Below are 15,951 nucleotides of genomic sequence, written 5' to 3'. Positions count from 1 at the left end.
AAGCATGTGCATTAAGGGACAGAGGTACAGTCACGTAAGTCTTTACAATTATGAGAGGAAAGATACAGTGGACAAGATGGTATCAATGGACAAAACATGGAAATTTTTACATATCCTAAAAGAAGCCTTTAGAGTACAACTCTTGGCTCTAGTCCCAGGGACTACATTACAAGTTTTAACAGTGACAATAAAAATGTGTTGCATGTATAAGCTACAGTGCAAAAGCTCCTTGTAATTCAGAACTAGCAGAAACACTCTAGGTTTTGTCCCAGATGATTTTTTGCAACATTGCAAATCACTGCAACAAAATAAAACATTGTATTTCAAAAGAAAACGGAAGATAAACAAGTAGGTAGCTTCCCTCAAAGACCTACATTGCTTAACCAAGCACAGAAGTTGCTGGATTAAAAGAGAAAAAGCAGCATTAGCTTTAGAAAAGCAAATTGTATTTACTCAGACTTAAAAACACCACAACAACAYAAAACAGAAAATATATCTTCACAACGAGAAGAACCCTTACTCAAAATCCTATCACTGTTCAGATGAAAAATAACAAGCAAAAAGAGAACATTCATCATGACTGTTATCAAAACCTAACAATCAAGACAGCTAACAAATCACTCTATGTATTTCCAATTTTCCATCACTTATGGATACCCTTTCAAAATTTTCTTTTAAGTTTCCCTCCCTCTGTCCACAGGCAACATTTTGGAAAGTAAAATCAGCTCCCCAAACTCATAAATATTCTATTCATAATTTTTCAAAATATAATGCACAGACAAGTTACCTATAACGGAGATGATTAGGTAAAAGTCATTAATAAAAGTATGCCTAAAATAAAAATATTGAGAATTAAAAGAGAAACTAGAAATTGTGAGAACTGACTGTAAGTGACATAAGGCCCAGGGGAAATGCACATGCAGGTGGGAACGGTGCCAGATTTTGCACATGTGTTTCCTTTGAYACATCGTTTAGTGGCAGATAAATTAACTTATCCCGGGCTATTTGCAAACATAACATCAACCTTCTAGACAAGCTCTGTGGCACTAAGTCTCATGTATGTGCAAACAGGTATTCAATCTAAGTTGGAGGAACACTTAGATAAAACATCCTAGGGGAGTGGAGCATTAGTAAAGAATGAAAAACACCGAGTTGGGTGTAGTTTTCTATAGACCTAAATCCAAAGAACTACTAAATATAAAGAACTGCAATAGTGAAGCTTTCTGGAAGTTGGCCATTCCCAGASCTCTTTAATCTTAATTCATCCAATTTATTGCCAGAGGACATTAGGGGAAAGAAGAACCAAGAAGCTTTTTGGACCAAACATACAAAGAATAAAAAMCCCTCATCTCTGTTCACCCACAAAGCTTAAAAACCATCAGGGATCAAACTTTAGCTAATGCTGGGGCATGGGAGGAAAAAAAAAAAAGAATTATAATACATGTTTAAAATATGCTAAGAATCCATCAACTGTAAGGAAAAGAAATAACCCAGCATTGAAGTTTTTATAGCATGCAGGAACATCACACTTGCAGAGTTTTTTTAGAGGCCCTTCACATTCCTGCTTCAAAAAATCCTCTATATGTTTATACAATGGCCAAAGGATCAAAACGCACACTTTCTATGCACATGTCATTCATCCTCTAAGGCACTGAAAATTAGACATGTAAGCAACAGTTTCAGCATAATCAAGCTATACATCAACAACTCTTGGGGTATTTTATCAATTCCTAACACTATGAATGGACAGGAAGTGTTCTCAGAAAATCATTAATCAAAGTGGTCTGCAGAACGGACCTATGTTCTTTTATTTATTTACTTTTACTAGCTTTAGAAATTGGGGTATCTGCAAGGCAGAATTGTTCATGTTTCTCACAAACCTACAGAGGAAGTTCCTAAGCGTATATTAATGAGGAGGTTCATCTTCCCAAATGTCATCAAACAGGTTTGATTATAATTGATATGAGCTATACTTGAGTGGGATACATTTGACTCACAATTGTCTTTCTAGAAATATTTAACAAGCAATGTCATTTCAAACATAAAAAATGCAGAACACAATTTTTTTCAAGTAGCCTCAAAAAAAAAAAAAAAGTCATTAAAAGCTATTTCCGTGGAAAAAAAATCTGTTTTCCACAGGAAACTTGACAGGGCAGAGAATAAGGCCYACAGAGCTACCAAGAATGTGCTTATTCCTCCTTCCATTTGCAAATACCCTTAACCAGGTACTTACAGAGTTCTGCCGGTCGTGCATCCTCATCTCGTAGGCGGCCTGTCGAGGGCTGCTGATTGCCTGAGGACTCGATCGATTTCCCAGGGCTTGAGGGGAAAACTGTCCACCAGGAATAAAAGCAGGATGATCTCTCTATAAAATAAAAATGCATGTGTATATTCAGAGGGGGTGTGTATTCTCCATGGCATACGCAATGACGCTTAATCACAATCTTTGGCTCAACATATCTCATACAAAACAAGTGTAATTTAAGCAATTAATTCAGTCAGTTCAGCTTAAATTAGGTGTGATTAGCAAGGTCTTATCTGGACATAAAATGGCACTTACCAGCAAGTATTATATTCCTTACATTTCTACAACTTCCCCCCCCGCCTTCCCAAAGAAAACCAAACAGATCACCCAGTATTTTGTGCTCAAGTTCTTCATGGGTTGAAAGGTATTCCGGGGAGGGGGGCGCRGAATGAGACTACTTAGCTTAGTTTGAAAAAGGACTTTATGTAAACAAAGTAAATAACTTAGAATGCATGCCTTTAAACAAGCAAATCAACGCAAACCTGTGTGCACACTTAAACTTAACACCTTAACCTAATATTCTGTTGAAGCACATTGACCTGAACACAACACAGTTGTTGACAGCTCTTGCATCAATATATGGAAAAGCTGCCGCGTACATACAGTGCAGCAAAGCACACAATAATTATAAAAGTGCAGATGCATCTCCATTCCAAGAACACAACGTGGAGTTTTCATGGGGCACCTTCAATACTCTTCCCTCCTCCCCAGTTTAAGAAGCCTTTAGCAACTGCTTCATTCAAAAAGGTATGGARAAAAGCAAAGATACGAAAAAGGAAGTACATTGCCAAAAGTCATGATKAAAAAACTGCGCCTGTAACTCAGGTTTACTGAGAGCTATACTGTATATTTTAATTGCTGCCAGTGTTCTTTTTGTGTGGTGAAAGGAATTAATTTACCTTCATTCTTTTTTTTTTTTCTTTTTGTCGTCTTTTGAAGTTGTCCTAAATAGAGGTTAGAGAGAAATAAAGTCAGATTAGCATACAGGTCTCTTGGAAAAATATTTCACTGCAATCCTCTACCAGCTAAAACTAAATGGTTTTCAAGTACAGCTCTGAATACAATACAGCTCAATTCTTATACCTGTAAATCCAACAGAAATGGGATAAAAATTTCCACTCTACAKGGAAAAAATGCAGAAAAAAAAGCAGCTCTGTATTCCAAGCCCCACAGTGCTGGTTACAGCTTATATTCCCCACTAAGTTTTGCCTCAATTATCAAGTCCTCAAATGTAAGGATAGAAAATCAGAGTTTTAGCAGTAGCAGCCCACTATCAATTAGAGTTGAAGGTGACATCAGTATCAAAGGGCTTCAAGTGATAACACACAGACGAGCTCTTTGTCTGGACTGGAATTGCTCAAAAATAAACAAACACGAACAAACAAAAAACAGCAGAAACATTAAAATCCCAGCAATGGGCAAGAAGAGGCTCTAAAAGCTACTTACTACTCTCGGTCAAGGATACTGACAACTTGAGAAAGTGCTAATTTGATGTTCAAGTGACATGTAGGCTGGAGTTCTTATCAACAAAATATTTTGCCAGCACTGGTACAGCATTTTCTACTGGATATTAGATAAAACTTCTTTTCCTTTGTGGACAGGGTGTTTTTATGCCCTGCACTAAATGAGTAAGCTGCATATGCAAAGACTTGAGATAGACAAAACACCCCTCAGGCAGAAGAAAAAAAGYAGCTGTAACACAAAGATTTTCTACATCTGATAACATAAGTACTATATGAAAAGAAAATAAATAAAGTTTTAAAGACAGGTCTACTAGAATTTCACTTGAAAACTTTAGTACTGTGCCACCACTCACTGCCAACACTTCCACAGGTTGCAGCAAGGTACAAAACAACTCCTGCTTAGTTTTCATAGTAGTTATACAAAAAGCTGCAGGCAGCAACAAGACTGATATATAGCATTTGTCCTGCTGTTACTTGGAATTACAACAGGAAAAATAGGCCCTGCAATCCAGGGAAAGAAAATGAAATGGGAGGACTCAATTTATTTTCAAACACTGAGGAATTCAATGGAGAGTATAGCAACGAAATACAAAGTTATTATTCTATTAAGGCAGCGTGGCAGTCTAATAGTAATAGAAGGGGTCAAAAGCAAACTCCAAGAATGTAGCAAAGAAAATTACATCATCATCTTTTCTCTTTTTGAAAATACTATCTTCAACTTCCCCAACAGCTAACATGATCATCTGGACTCGCTGCAGGTTGACAAAACCACTTTCTGTGAGGTATCCCTGTAAATTAAAAAGAAAGACAGTTGAAAAACAAAACTCTTCAGTCGTAAATGCCAAGGTATTTTAATTTAAAAAAAAAAAAACCACAATTAAAAAAATTTAAAACCCCCCACACTTACCCCAGTTTTGTGCACCACGTTTTTATATATGTTAACCAAGCGATCAATTGCTCCCTCCCTACAAAGCATCAAAAAAGCATTAGAAAGCATTAGATTCTTTTCATTTAAAACCATTGCACATATACTTGCAGAAAAGGAAATTATTTTCTCGTTTACCTGATCTCCAAAGATGGCAGATGAGGAAGAAAGTCATTTCCCACAAAGAAGCACATAAAAACCCAGTCATCAATGCTTCTTTCGAAATCAAAGGTGAAAGGTAAACTGGCCATGGTGAGTTCTCTTTCCAAATACTGCAGCACATGCAGACAAGAGAAAAAGGACATTGGGAAGGTTTGTGCATGCAGTTAGAAGCATTGCTTGAACAAAGCAGATGCAATAACTGCTTTTGCATACCTCTCGCAAAACACAGAGTCGAATGAAGATAAATTCTTGTTCAGAGGTAGGAAGACTGTCTGCAAACTGATCATGCTATAAAATAAAACAGAAGCCTTGCATTACATCCAGGTTGATCTTAAAGTTTCACCAGGTCAATTTTAAAGGCTTGATTTGAAAGGAGTTAAAAGACAAACAAATAGAGTTTCTCAAGTACTTATGCCAAGCATATAATCTACTATTTTGCGTATGTCAAGTTATTAGCAGTTTTCTCTCATCAGCAACAACAACAAAAAAAAAAAGCAAGGATTTTAGATCTGACATTATTTTTATGCTACAAAAGCACAATTTTTWTTTATTCATAAAACAGAAAGGTTGGGTAGTTGCAACAATATAACTCATATTGTACTTTGGCCAAAGACTGCAGCAAGAATCACTTGTGGATCTCATTCAGACATAAACTGCTTCATAAATCGAAAGATTTTCTCCAAATGGTGATAACGCTTACCTTGCCTTGTTTTTCTCTGGGCAAGCCTTGGCAATCCTTAACTTCGTGACCCATCTGGTTACAAAGACTACATGGTTTGGGTTTATTTGGTTTAAACTCTTCCCTAATTATAGTGAAATTTGGTTCATGTGTTGCTAATCCAAGCATGATTAGATCAGCTATCAATTAAAAGAGAAAAATAAAAATAATGAAGCATGAACATTATTAAGCATTCTTAAATAGAGGTGCTTTCCCACAGGCTCATTCTGAATCACCTTTCTAACAAATCATTTGTAGCTGGATAGGACCTAAGATACAACTAAGCAAAAATTAGCCCTTCACTTTAGACAATGCTGAATCTTTCTCAAATACTAGACAGAGATTCAAAAAAACCAAATACACCATATATTTCCACAAATGCAAATGAAATTATAAACATGCCAGTAAAACTGAATCATGAAATTCAGCCCAGAAAATTTAACACAATCTATATCTCTACCAGAGGAGAACTCACCATCAGCTCCACAGAGACAGTGATGAGTGTTTGGGTCATGGTTTGGCTGAGCTATACAAAAGAAAATTACATTTGTTCATATTAAAAGTCATGTAAAATAATTTTTATATAAAATGTTTGTATTTAAGTATAAAATGCGAATGATACCTCTTTGTCTTCTAATATAATCCATGATTTTATGTTCACCTTCACCAGGAGCACTAGCATCAGACAAAATAACCTGTGAGGCATTTAAAGATCACATAAACAAGTTATGCTGACTCAGTAAAAAATATGTACTTTATACAGTGAATATTCATTCTAACTTATGAATACTTAACTAAGAATTTCTAATTGCAAATAAATATTATGATTAAAAATAAAAAAGAACAATTCAAGAGTTTGGATCCAATGATTACCTCTATTTTTAAGTACTGAATTAATTGTGTTGCAGATCTTTTCTCCTAATTCCAGGACCAAGCTGACACATTGACTCAGGTAACACAAAAAAAAAATAATGGAGACAGCAATAATGAATGCTAACTTTCCTAATTAACTATCAATACACAGGAGAGAAGCGACAGATAAAGCAGACAAATGCTTTCCTCCTGTATCTGCTGAACTCATACACATGCTGATATAACTTTACATCCTTTCTCACATTGATTCCTAGATGAGCATCAGGAAGCTCCTGTGAGATGGATGGAATTAAGCAGAGTCAACTGTCCTCTAATTAGAGCACTTTAATGTCAACTTATGGCAAAATGTATGGACAGCTACACTGGGAAATGTTAAATAATTTTACTCTCGTGTACAGAGCAAACAGGGTTATCTCAAACAAAACTTGATCGTGGTGGAGTGGCTGAGAAACTTGAGAAAAGAATCTAGAAGTACAAAAAGGCAAGGAAGTTGAAAAGTTGGTAAGAATCATTTTTGTTGCCTGATATTTAGTGTACTCCATCACCAGAAATAAAGGAGGAAACAGCCTGCCCGGGCCATCCAAAAAGGTTAAAATGTAGAGAAAAGAACGCATACACAATGTATCTTGATGCTCTTTCCCCTAGGAACAAAAAGGGTTCTTAAAACCCTGTCTCCCATTGTATCAAACTACGGTTTCTGATATCAAATCTCATTATTGTTCTTGAAAGAAACCTTCTTATATGAAATCAAAACAAATGGCTCTGTTAGATGGTGTTATTAGGATGAAATGCATCTCTGAAAGGCCTAGCAGAATGTGCGAGTTGCCATTAATAATAACAACACAGTGCCCGAAGATAAGGCAAATCTGTTGAATTTATACTCTTCAATCACATCCCAATCTAGCCTAATAGATCACCTTAATTTTCTTCAAGTGTGAAACTGTGAAACTCACCGTCAAATTTCTCCAGCCCGGGTCACTGTTTAAACGGTCAGCAATGTAATAGCGGAGACATTTAGCAAGATTGTCCATAAACTCAGTTCCCTAAAAAGTGTCAGGAAAAAAAAATAAATTAAGCCATCATTCAGACATGGGCAATTGCTGGTTAAAGTTCAAGATTACTTACTGGGGTAATACAGTTGCTGTCAAATCTCTCTTTCACTTCTTCTGGAGGAAGAATGCCACCTAGAGTAATGAACACATTTAACACAGTCAGCCAATGCAAAACGTTTAAAAGGCTTTTGCATGACAAGCAACCCTTTTATTGGCAATTACTTCATTATATGTATTTTTTATATTTTATATATATATATATATATAAAATATACATAATACATATACAAAACAGCTCTTATTATATTATCTCCATCTTTAAAAGAGGGAACTAACATTTGTACACGAGTCATCTGTTGCTTCAGAGAAGGAATTTCACTATTTACTCTGCTAAAAGACCACGAAGGGAGATGTAAGGAAGAAACCACCAACCTTGCTAAATCAGATCAGATATTAGGAAATGATTATTTTCCTCTGTGTTTTCCTCTATGTTTCCACTACCTATCACCTGGCCTCACTAACYGGATTACACCATTTCTCTCCCCTCTCAGCTGCATAAAAGGCCTCCATAGTCTGGAAATGCTACAGGAAGAGACATTAAAAAAAATGCCCTGCCTTTTTAACCTCTCTTTTTAATCTCTAGATTACACAGTGTCTCTCTTGCTGGGATGGTGCCTCCTAGTCAGTCGCCYGAATTTACTTCTCCACCCCAAACAGCATGTTTTAGGTGCACATTCTTCTTTCACTGAAATCTTCTGTCACCTTAGAAAGCTGCATCAGTTTTGTTATTCTCAGAGTTTAAAGAGCTTCCACCATCAAGTAGCTACTCTTACTTGAAGCTCATTACTTCCATCTAGTAGTATTTTTATCTCAAACTCACATCCAAGTCCCAACCCTCATCATTTTTTTCCTCCAATATTATATATTTGCATTTTCTTCCATGGAGTTTTAATTAGCTTCCCACTGCTACATTTATCCTTTTTATCACATTTATTCCAGGACAAACCCATTTCAGAAACAGAGACCAAAAGAGGACTAAAAGGGGTCATTCTGTTTCATCTTGGATCCTAATTTTGGAATAAAACAGATCCATCCTTTTCTAGGTTTACTATATCCTCCTTCCCTCTACTGCTGCATAAAGAGTGAGCACTGGGCAAAACATCCTTTTCCAAGCTTTATTAAAAGCTTCAAAACAAAGAAGGTAACTCTCTCACTTGAGGAAAAAGAGAGAAAAAAAAAAAAAAAAAAAAAAGAAAGAAAAGCCAAATACAGTCACAGCTCTACCTTTTGCCAGAATTTCTTGTCTTATTTTTTGCTTCTCTTCTGCAGCTTCCATTCCCTCCTTTGATGCTCTGAATCTTCGTGACCGTTGCTGATTCATTTTTGCACGTGGAGCCTAAAACACATATTATAACTCTTGGTTCTTCCAAACCCACCTGGATGCCACCCTGTGCCCTGTGCTGTGGGTGTCCCTGTCGGAGCAGGTGGTTGGACTAAATGATCTCTAGAGGTTCCTTCCAACCTCAACCATTCTGTGATTCTGGTTCAGTTATAGCTGATAAMAAATAATTATTAAACAGAAATTGGCTTTGGTTATTAAGCCAAGTCTTTTGAAATAGCTTGTTCCTCACCTCTCAGAAACACACAAGGCTCAAGGTTTCTCTTACAAGCTAAATGAAACTTGCAAGTGCAATCCATATGAGAAGAGTTATTTACTATGCACACTTTCTTCAACAAAAACCTCCTCCAATTGTATCCACACTGTACCCACATGCTTGCTCTTTGCAAATAAAAAAACTCCAGAGCRAACAGTGGGTAGCTACTGCTTAGGGCATGTATTTTGAGATTTTTAAAGCAATATGGCAATGGAGCTTGGGGATATTTCTATACACACCAATCTCTGAAATTCCTGCACTTAGATTAAGTTTAAAATGAGAATCTACTAAGTAGAAAGATTTTAAGTTTTAAAACTGAAAAACCTTAAAAAACAACTGAACTTTAAGAGTCCTTAACAGACAGGAGTCTGTTGGGCCATTTTAATATTTCTTAATGTGAGACTACATAATCAAAACAGAGAAAAGATTCACTAGAGCAATGTTTTTAAGAAAAGGTGAARCCTTACCACCTTTTCATTAGGGCAAGTCATGTACCTGGGGGACAGAGGAAAAGGCTAAGRAGAAAGCCAAGCTTTCAGGCTCAAACGTCCTCTTAAGGCTACTCTGTGAAATATTTCATAGCACAATTAAATCACTGCCCATTTTAAGTGCATCTGCATAAAYAGTTTTTTGGTCTTTCCTAATCTGCTGCATAAATTATCAGTAAAGCCACAGAACAAAAGAACCTAAGGAGCAGTCCAGGGAGTTACTATCCTGCAGAAGTCTTCTGCTTTCCACTACCGAAATTCAAACTTCAAGAGTCTGACTTTAGTCAGCTTACACAACCAACAATATCCACAGATGGTTTTAATTACTGTCACCAAAATTTAACTAACAATGTATTTTACCTGCAAACTTTTATYTCAGGAAACTATTTTCCAAACGATCTTATGAGAGCAGGTGGTTGATAACCTAATTTCACAACCATCTAATTTCACAAACAGCCCTTACTAGGARCTAAATGGATAAGTACTTACTACTCCATCTATAGCCATGTAAAGAAGTCGCCTTGGTCTTACAATGTTGAAGATCCTGTCAATATACTCAAAAATGGCAACCATCATTTCATCTTCATTTTTGGGTGCTGGCCTAAAATGCAGAGCATTCAATTAACCATCTGAAATGTTCTGAACAAATCCTATTTGTAAAGGAACAAAATCTGCCTTACTTGTCTTCAGGGTGTGTACAAGGGTGGATTATACCATTCATATCCAAGTACAGATTATCAAATTCCACCTCATTAGGATTAGGTTTGCTGGTATCAATTGGAGCCTTGACACCATTGCACTCTTTAGCCTGTGAAAACAGTTGAAAACAAATGTCTCACTACATGATCACAGAGATAACATGAAGAAGCAGCAGAGCTATTAACACCCAAAAGAGTAGATTTTTTCCAAGGAGAACAGGAAGAAACAACAATCTACCGACAACATAATTACCTATAGATTCACACACTACTAAGATAGCTTCATTTTAAGATGTGTCCTTAAAACTGCAAGGTTTTACAGYGAGTTACAGAAGAGCTGGTTGATTACTGTTGACTGTCAGGTATTACACATACTGTTTCAAGAAGTTTCCATACTTCATACTAGTCAAGAAAAGTAATTTGCACTGCTAGGACCACACGGAGTTAAAATTTACCAAAGACTGTAAGAACTGGAATATTAACTAAAATAATGAGATACAGAACATATTGAGAACATTAAACAAAAAGATTTTAAAAATCTTTCTCCTTTAAACAATTCTMCAGACTGATATATGTAAATAAACTYGCACCACAGTTTTTTCTCATCAATATTTAATATTTAACTCCCAGTGACATACACAGAACAGAGGTTAGGAAGTAAAAATAATTCATCTATAGCTGATTAAAGCAATCACCTGACAAGCTTCCAAAAGACAAAATCAATCAGTAGATCATGATGAGCAAAGGAARGTAAGATTGAACTAAAAGGATGATTATTTTTTCCAGTGCGCTTTATTCAAAAAGGGCTGTGTTTTTCCCAGATCCCACCAAACAAATCCCCTTTTGGGTACAGACATGCTACTTTTCCTGATGACTACTGGGAGGCTCAGACCCCTGAACTCTTCAGCTGCCAACTTTTTGTTTGTCAAGGGACATACCGAAATGCAATTTTTGCCCTTATATCCTACTTCTGCAATAGAAGGAGACTCCTGGCTTTTAACACTTCCCTTCTTTCACGAGGGTATTCTGTTAAGACCACGTTCACACGATTGAGACAGTATGRAAAGATGGTACAGCTCTGGTTCTCATTCATGGAATTTATCAGTAGCTGTTGAGGACACATGGAGCACCATCTCTGAAGTCACCCTTGCAGAGTCACTCTGAGATATCTTTCTAATGAAAATAATCCCAGATAATTTCCCAGTCCCCTAACACACATCCATAACTGCCTTACAAGCTTTCTACTTGGAGTAGCAGAACTGCATGAGCTTATTCCAGTCTTAGAAGGTTTAAAAAACTGCCAAAACAAATCTTCAGTCAGTGTATATATATATATATATATATTCACAGATACAGGTGTATGGGATTCTTTCAGGATAATTTTGTGAAATTATTTTTGAAGTCCTCAATTTTATTTCATTTTTATGTTATACATGAAAAAACCTGCTAATGCACACACAGATATTTCTTCTGCTCTTCACCCAAACTAGTCAAACACTACTAGTCAAACACTGACAGATGAAATCTTGATCTATCACAAGATTCAGAGGTTCTACAACACAAAAATCTTTTGATTTTAACAGAAATCACTTCTCAAGCACACACACTGGACTATAGCTTAATATTTTACAGAATTACTCTGGGTAGTCGAGACTTTCAATTTTAAAAGCAGAGCATTCATTCTGGCTTATATCAGATAACAGGACAAGAAACTTGCCTTGTGTTCCGCTTGATCTTCCATCAAACCTCTTGCCAAAGCTAACTGTGACTCAGAAGATATCAAAGGCTTACAACTATGTGATATGGAAAATAAAACTGCCCTCTTCACAGATCTTATTTTCAGCCTTGAAGGTAAAGCAAAATAAGTATGATCTCTTTTAGATGACTCAAAAGCTATTCAGTTTTCATCTACATACTGCTATGTCAGCAGCTTTACCCTTACGTGCTCATAAACCTACCAAATTTTCAATGTAACTGTCGTGTAAAAGGTTTAAGTATCTTGGAGTGATATCTCTTGTGATATAACTAAACTGTTCACTTTTAATCTACAGCCTCTTTTGAAACCATTGAAAAGAGATCTTGAAATATGATACTTTTTTACTTGCAGCTTTATTAATTCATATGAATTTGATTAAGAATACTCTCCTGGATTTCATGTTATCTTCAAGATCTTCCTCTTATTCTTCCTGCTCAGCTTAAGAAGAAGATTAATCAGATTTAAGAAAAAGAAATAATCTGGCAAGGTAAGAGAACAARGATCAACTTGTTAATATTTCAAAGAGACAAGCTACCAAGAGATATAAAATTTCTGATTAGAAAGATTTATAAGCAATCCTAAAATATACACAGAACTGATTATATTGTAAGTGAAGTCTGAATCCCTTTACAATAAGGCAAACCTCAGCTTCTCACTGCTATCATTGTCAGCTCTCAAATTCAYGAGCAGATCTTAATATCAAAAATCATAACGAATACGATTTATCCAAACAGTGTGTGCTCAAAGTCAGAACAAAACTACATGGATRAGAATATCAGGGTCTGACACTTCAGTGAAGGCAAATCTACTTTGGTTTAATGGAATTACTAACAACAAGGGTTCTCTCTTAAAAGAAAAGGAAAACTCAGACAATCTTAACTGCAAAACAAACAAGTTGTACAAATACCAACTCGGTAAAACAAGAACTACACATACTTTTACCCAAACATGAGAATAGCTTTGATTAAACACAGTTCAACTTTAATGCTTACAAATGCAATGGAAAAGGCAAGCCTTCTGCTTGCAGAGAAAACTCCCTTTCATCGTTACAGATTGCAAATGTATTTGCCATTAATTCCTTTTACACACACATACACCTCTAGGGTGCTATCCAAAAGCAGCCAGACAAGTTTGTTGCACAGAAATCCATTTACAGTACAACAGCAACAAACCTCTAAACCAACCTATTTTGTCAGAACTACATTTGCATCCACTTTGGTAGCCTCAAAACATCACAGCTAAACTTAATGAAGGAAAGGGGGACTTGATGAATGAAAGTCTTCAAGCACACAGCTAAGTACAATACAGACTGTAAGTGAAAGAACAAACTCCCCACCTCTGTGAGCTCCCTATTTTGGAAGGAGGGAGATTAAGTAAATTGCCTGGTATCCGTTGCCCATGTATGTGATACAGAAGTATTTTGGGAAGGGATAAAAGTCGAACAACATTGTCCCTGCCAAGCAGGGGCAGGAGCAGAGTAGGCAGGATACCCACAGCCACCTCCACGGAGTGCCCCAAGATCACAGCCCAGCCGAGGGGAACAGTGGCTGTCAGCAGYGCAACAAACACTGCCCCTAGCAGGTCTTCTGAAGAACCATGAAGCCATTAAATAAAAGAGTAACACCACGGTTGTAATTGATTGCTCYAAATCTGTCATTCTGTTTTACCCCCTGAATCCAAAAAGTAAGAATATCCTGAAAATTGCATGGCCTGTAAGCATAACTCTGCAAACTAACTCTGACGTAAAGTCCTAGCATGCACATGAACAAAAGTTTACCTAGAGAAAAATGACAAGTCAAAAACCATCCATGCACAGCTCAGTCACTGTCTCCTCCATCCCCTCATCCTCTCGACCTTCTCCGCACATTTTGCTTTCAGAAATTCACAGGGTACTTCCCAGATGGGGGCCAAAACTCTCCCAAGGAGGCATGAGACATTGGAAAGAGGTGCAGGCCACAACAAACACCCAGCACAAACGTGAAGTTTCAAAAACAGGATTGCGAACAAGTGCTGCACCCAGCTAATACTGTCTGACAGAAGACGATGATAGAAAAGCGTACTACWTGGAAAAGCGTACACTTGGAAAAGCGTACAGGAAAAACAGTTTGGGAAACACCGATCCAAGAGTTTGTCTACTACTATTAAGCTGCTTTTAGTGCCCTATTACACACGGGTCAACTTTACATCATCAATAAACTGTATGTGCTTCAAGATAATGATTAATGGAGTCCATCTCCAGAGTCTAACACCTAGACTGGGACAATTCTTCACAAAAAGCAGCTTCTTTTYCCCCAAAGTGCTGGGCTGTAGAGATTGTCTTTGGAAAACTAACTCCCTGTTTGGGCAGGACAYATTTAGTATATATTATGTACTAAAAAATGCAAGCAATAAGAGACCAAATCTGAAGCTGCTTGAAGTTTAAGAACATAATTACAGGCTTGTCTTAACACAGTCAATCTTGTGTGCTGTTGTGACAGTCTGTGATGTCTTATACACACACACGAAAAAAAAAAGTCAGATAGAAAGCTGCAGAAAGACTAATCTGGGAGAGAAAAAGAATGACAAAAAGAACCACAAAGATCTGCAAACGTGAAGCTACCAAATGCCACCAAGAATGCAAGGAAGCTTCTCAGACCAGCTAATACTAATACTCCTCCGTAACCTCTGTGTGGGGACAGTCCYGTCCCCAGGAGAGCCTCATTCCTGCCCTTGAGCTGTGGCAGCTTCCACCTGCCCATAGCAGGAGCAGGGAAGCCGCTCGGAGCAGCCCGGTTCTGGGGCCGCAGGGGCTGCTGTGCGGGCAGCAAAACCTACAGCAGCTGGTGGGGCACAAGGGGCTTGCGGGGGACTCTGCCAAGCGAGCACCACTGGAGAAGGGGAAAAGGTCTCTAACAGATCACAAGTTCTCCCACGCTCTGGTTTTTAAGCCAAAAACACAGAATTTCTCCCTCCCTCCCTTCCTTCCTTCCCATCTAAACAGCAAAACCAGGAAGAAGCTGAGACCTTGCTAAAAAGGTAGAATCACCTTCCTGCACTTTGGTGGGGGTCTCACTTCAAATAAAATCTTTTTTTCTCTTGAAATACACATACAAAGTAACACCTCCCCCTCCCCAAAAAAGTCATTTCTATAAATAAGGAAGAAAAACTCCTCTCTCCCTCCGCTCAATCCTCTTTCCAGTATCACTTTTTGATTCTCTGGACCAAAGGTCCACCCCGTGATGTTTCATATGCTTATTTTCACAGGGCAGGGGTGTGTGCATACCCACATAAACACACTTACAAGCGCCTTACGTATGCGCGCGTACACAAGTTACGTAGAACTTTTCCTCAGCAGGCCGTTTCAACACGAAGCCCAGGAAGCTGGGCCAAAAGGAGGGCGATCCCCTGAAGGGAGACGCGGCGCTTGCCCCAGTCGCCTCCTCACGTTACCAATCCCCCTTTTCCCTTCCCTCCCCCCGCGGCCGTTGGGGGAGCGTCGCCCCCTCCCCACACGGCGGCCGTTGGGGGAGCGTCGCCCCCTCCCTCCTCCCCACCCTCGGCGGCCGTTAGGACGCTTCTCCCGCCACTCCTCACCCGCTCCTCCACGCAGTTGACGATGATGGAGGGGTACTTGCGGCTGAGCCAGCGGAAGAAGGCCGGGACTCCCATGGCTCCGGCGGAGGCCGCGGGCGCAGCGAGCGGCGGCCCCGAGCGCTTCCGGGGACAGGGGCCGGCGCGGGGCAGGCTGGGCCGGCGTGGTCACGTGTGGGGGGGGGGCGCCAGGCGGCACCGCCATCTCGGGGCCGGGCGCGCGAAGGGCGCGGGCGCCATCTTGGGGCCGGGCGCGCGCGGGGCCGCTGGTGAAAACCCGAATTTC

The 15,951-nt window shown here is 38.6% G+C and overlaps 1 protein-coding gene across 1 annotated transcript in view; it reads right to left on the bottom strand.

Annotated features, from left to right (window-relative positions):
* Positions 1 to 15,782, bottom strand: part of XRN2 (5'-3' exoribonuclease 2) — a 49,432-nt gene extending 33,650 nt beyond the window's left edge. Inside the window, exons 1-15 of the mRNA XM_026039243.1 lie at positions 15,669 to 15,782; positions 10,322 to 10,449; positions 10,131 to 10,242; positions 8,783 to 8,894; positions 7,572 to 7,630; positions 7,400 to 7,489; positions 6,196 to 6,268; positions 6,049 to 6,099; positions 5,556 to 5,713; positions 5,069 to 5,143; positions 4,832 to 4,965; positions 4,676 to 4,733; positions 4,449 to 4,556; positions 3,205 to 3,249; positions 2,234 to 2,365 (exon numbers count right to left, since the gene is read on the bottom strand). Of these exons, the coding sequence (XP_025895028.1) occupies positions 2,234 to 2,365; positions 3,205 to 3,249; positions 4,449 to 4,556; positions 4,676 to 4,733; positions 4,832 to 4,965; positions 5,069 to 5,143; positions 5,556 to 5,713; positions 6,049 to 6,099; positions 6,196 to 6,268; positions 7,400 to 7,489; positions 7,572 to 7,630; positions 8,783 to 8,894; positions 10,131 to 10,242; positions 10,322 to 10,449; positions 15,669 to 15,743 (1,410 nt within the window). The 5' untranslated portion in view covers positions 15,744 to 15,782. The remainder of the gene's footprint in view (positions 1 to 2,233; positions 2,366 to 3,204; positions 3,250 to 4,448; positions 4,557 to 4,675; positions 4,734 to 4,831; positions 4,966 to 5,068; positions 5,144 to 5,555; positions 5,714 to 6,048; positions 6,100 to 6,195; positions 6,269 to 7,399; positions 7,490 to 7,571; positions 7,631 to 8,782; positions 8,895 to 10,130; positions 10,243 to 10,321; positions 10,450 to 15,668) is intronic.
* Between the last annotated feature and the right edge of the window lie 169 nt (positions 15,783 to 15,951).

This window comes from Nothoprocta perdicaria, unplaced genomic scaffold (genome assembly GCF_003342845.1).
Source record: "Nothoprocta perdicaria isolate Ctin4 unplaced genomic scaffold, notPer1 scaffold_224, whole genome shotgun sequence".
NCBI lineage: Eukaryota > Metazoa > Chordata > Aves > Tinamiformes > Tinamidae > Nothoprocta > Nothoprocta perdicaria.
This window is presented reverse-complemented; position numbering and strand designations above follow the sequence as displayed.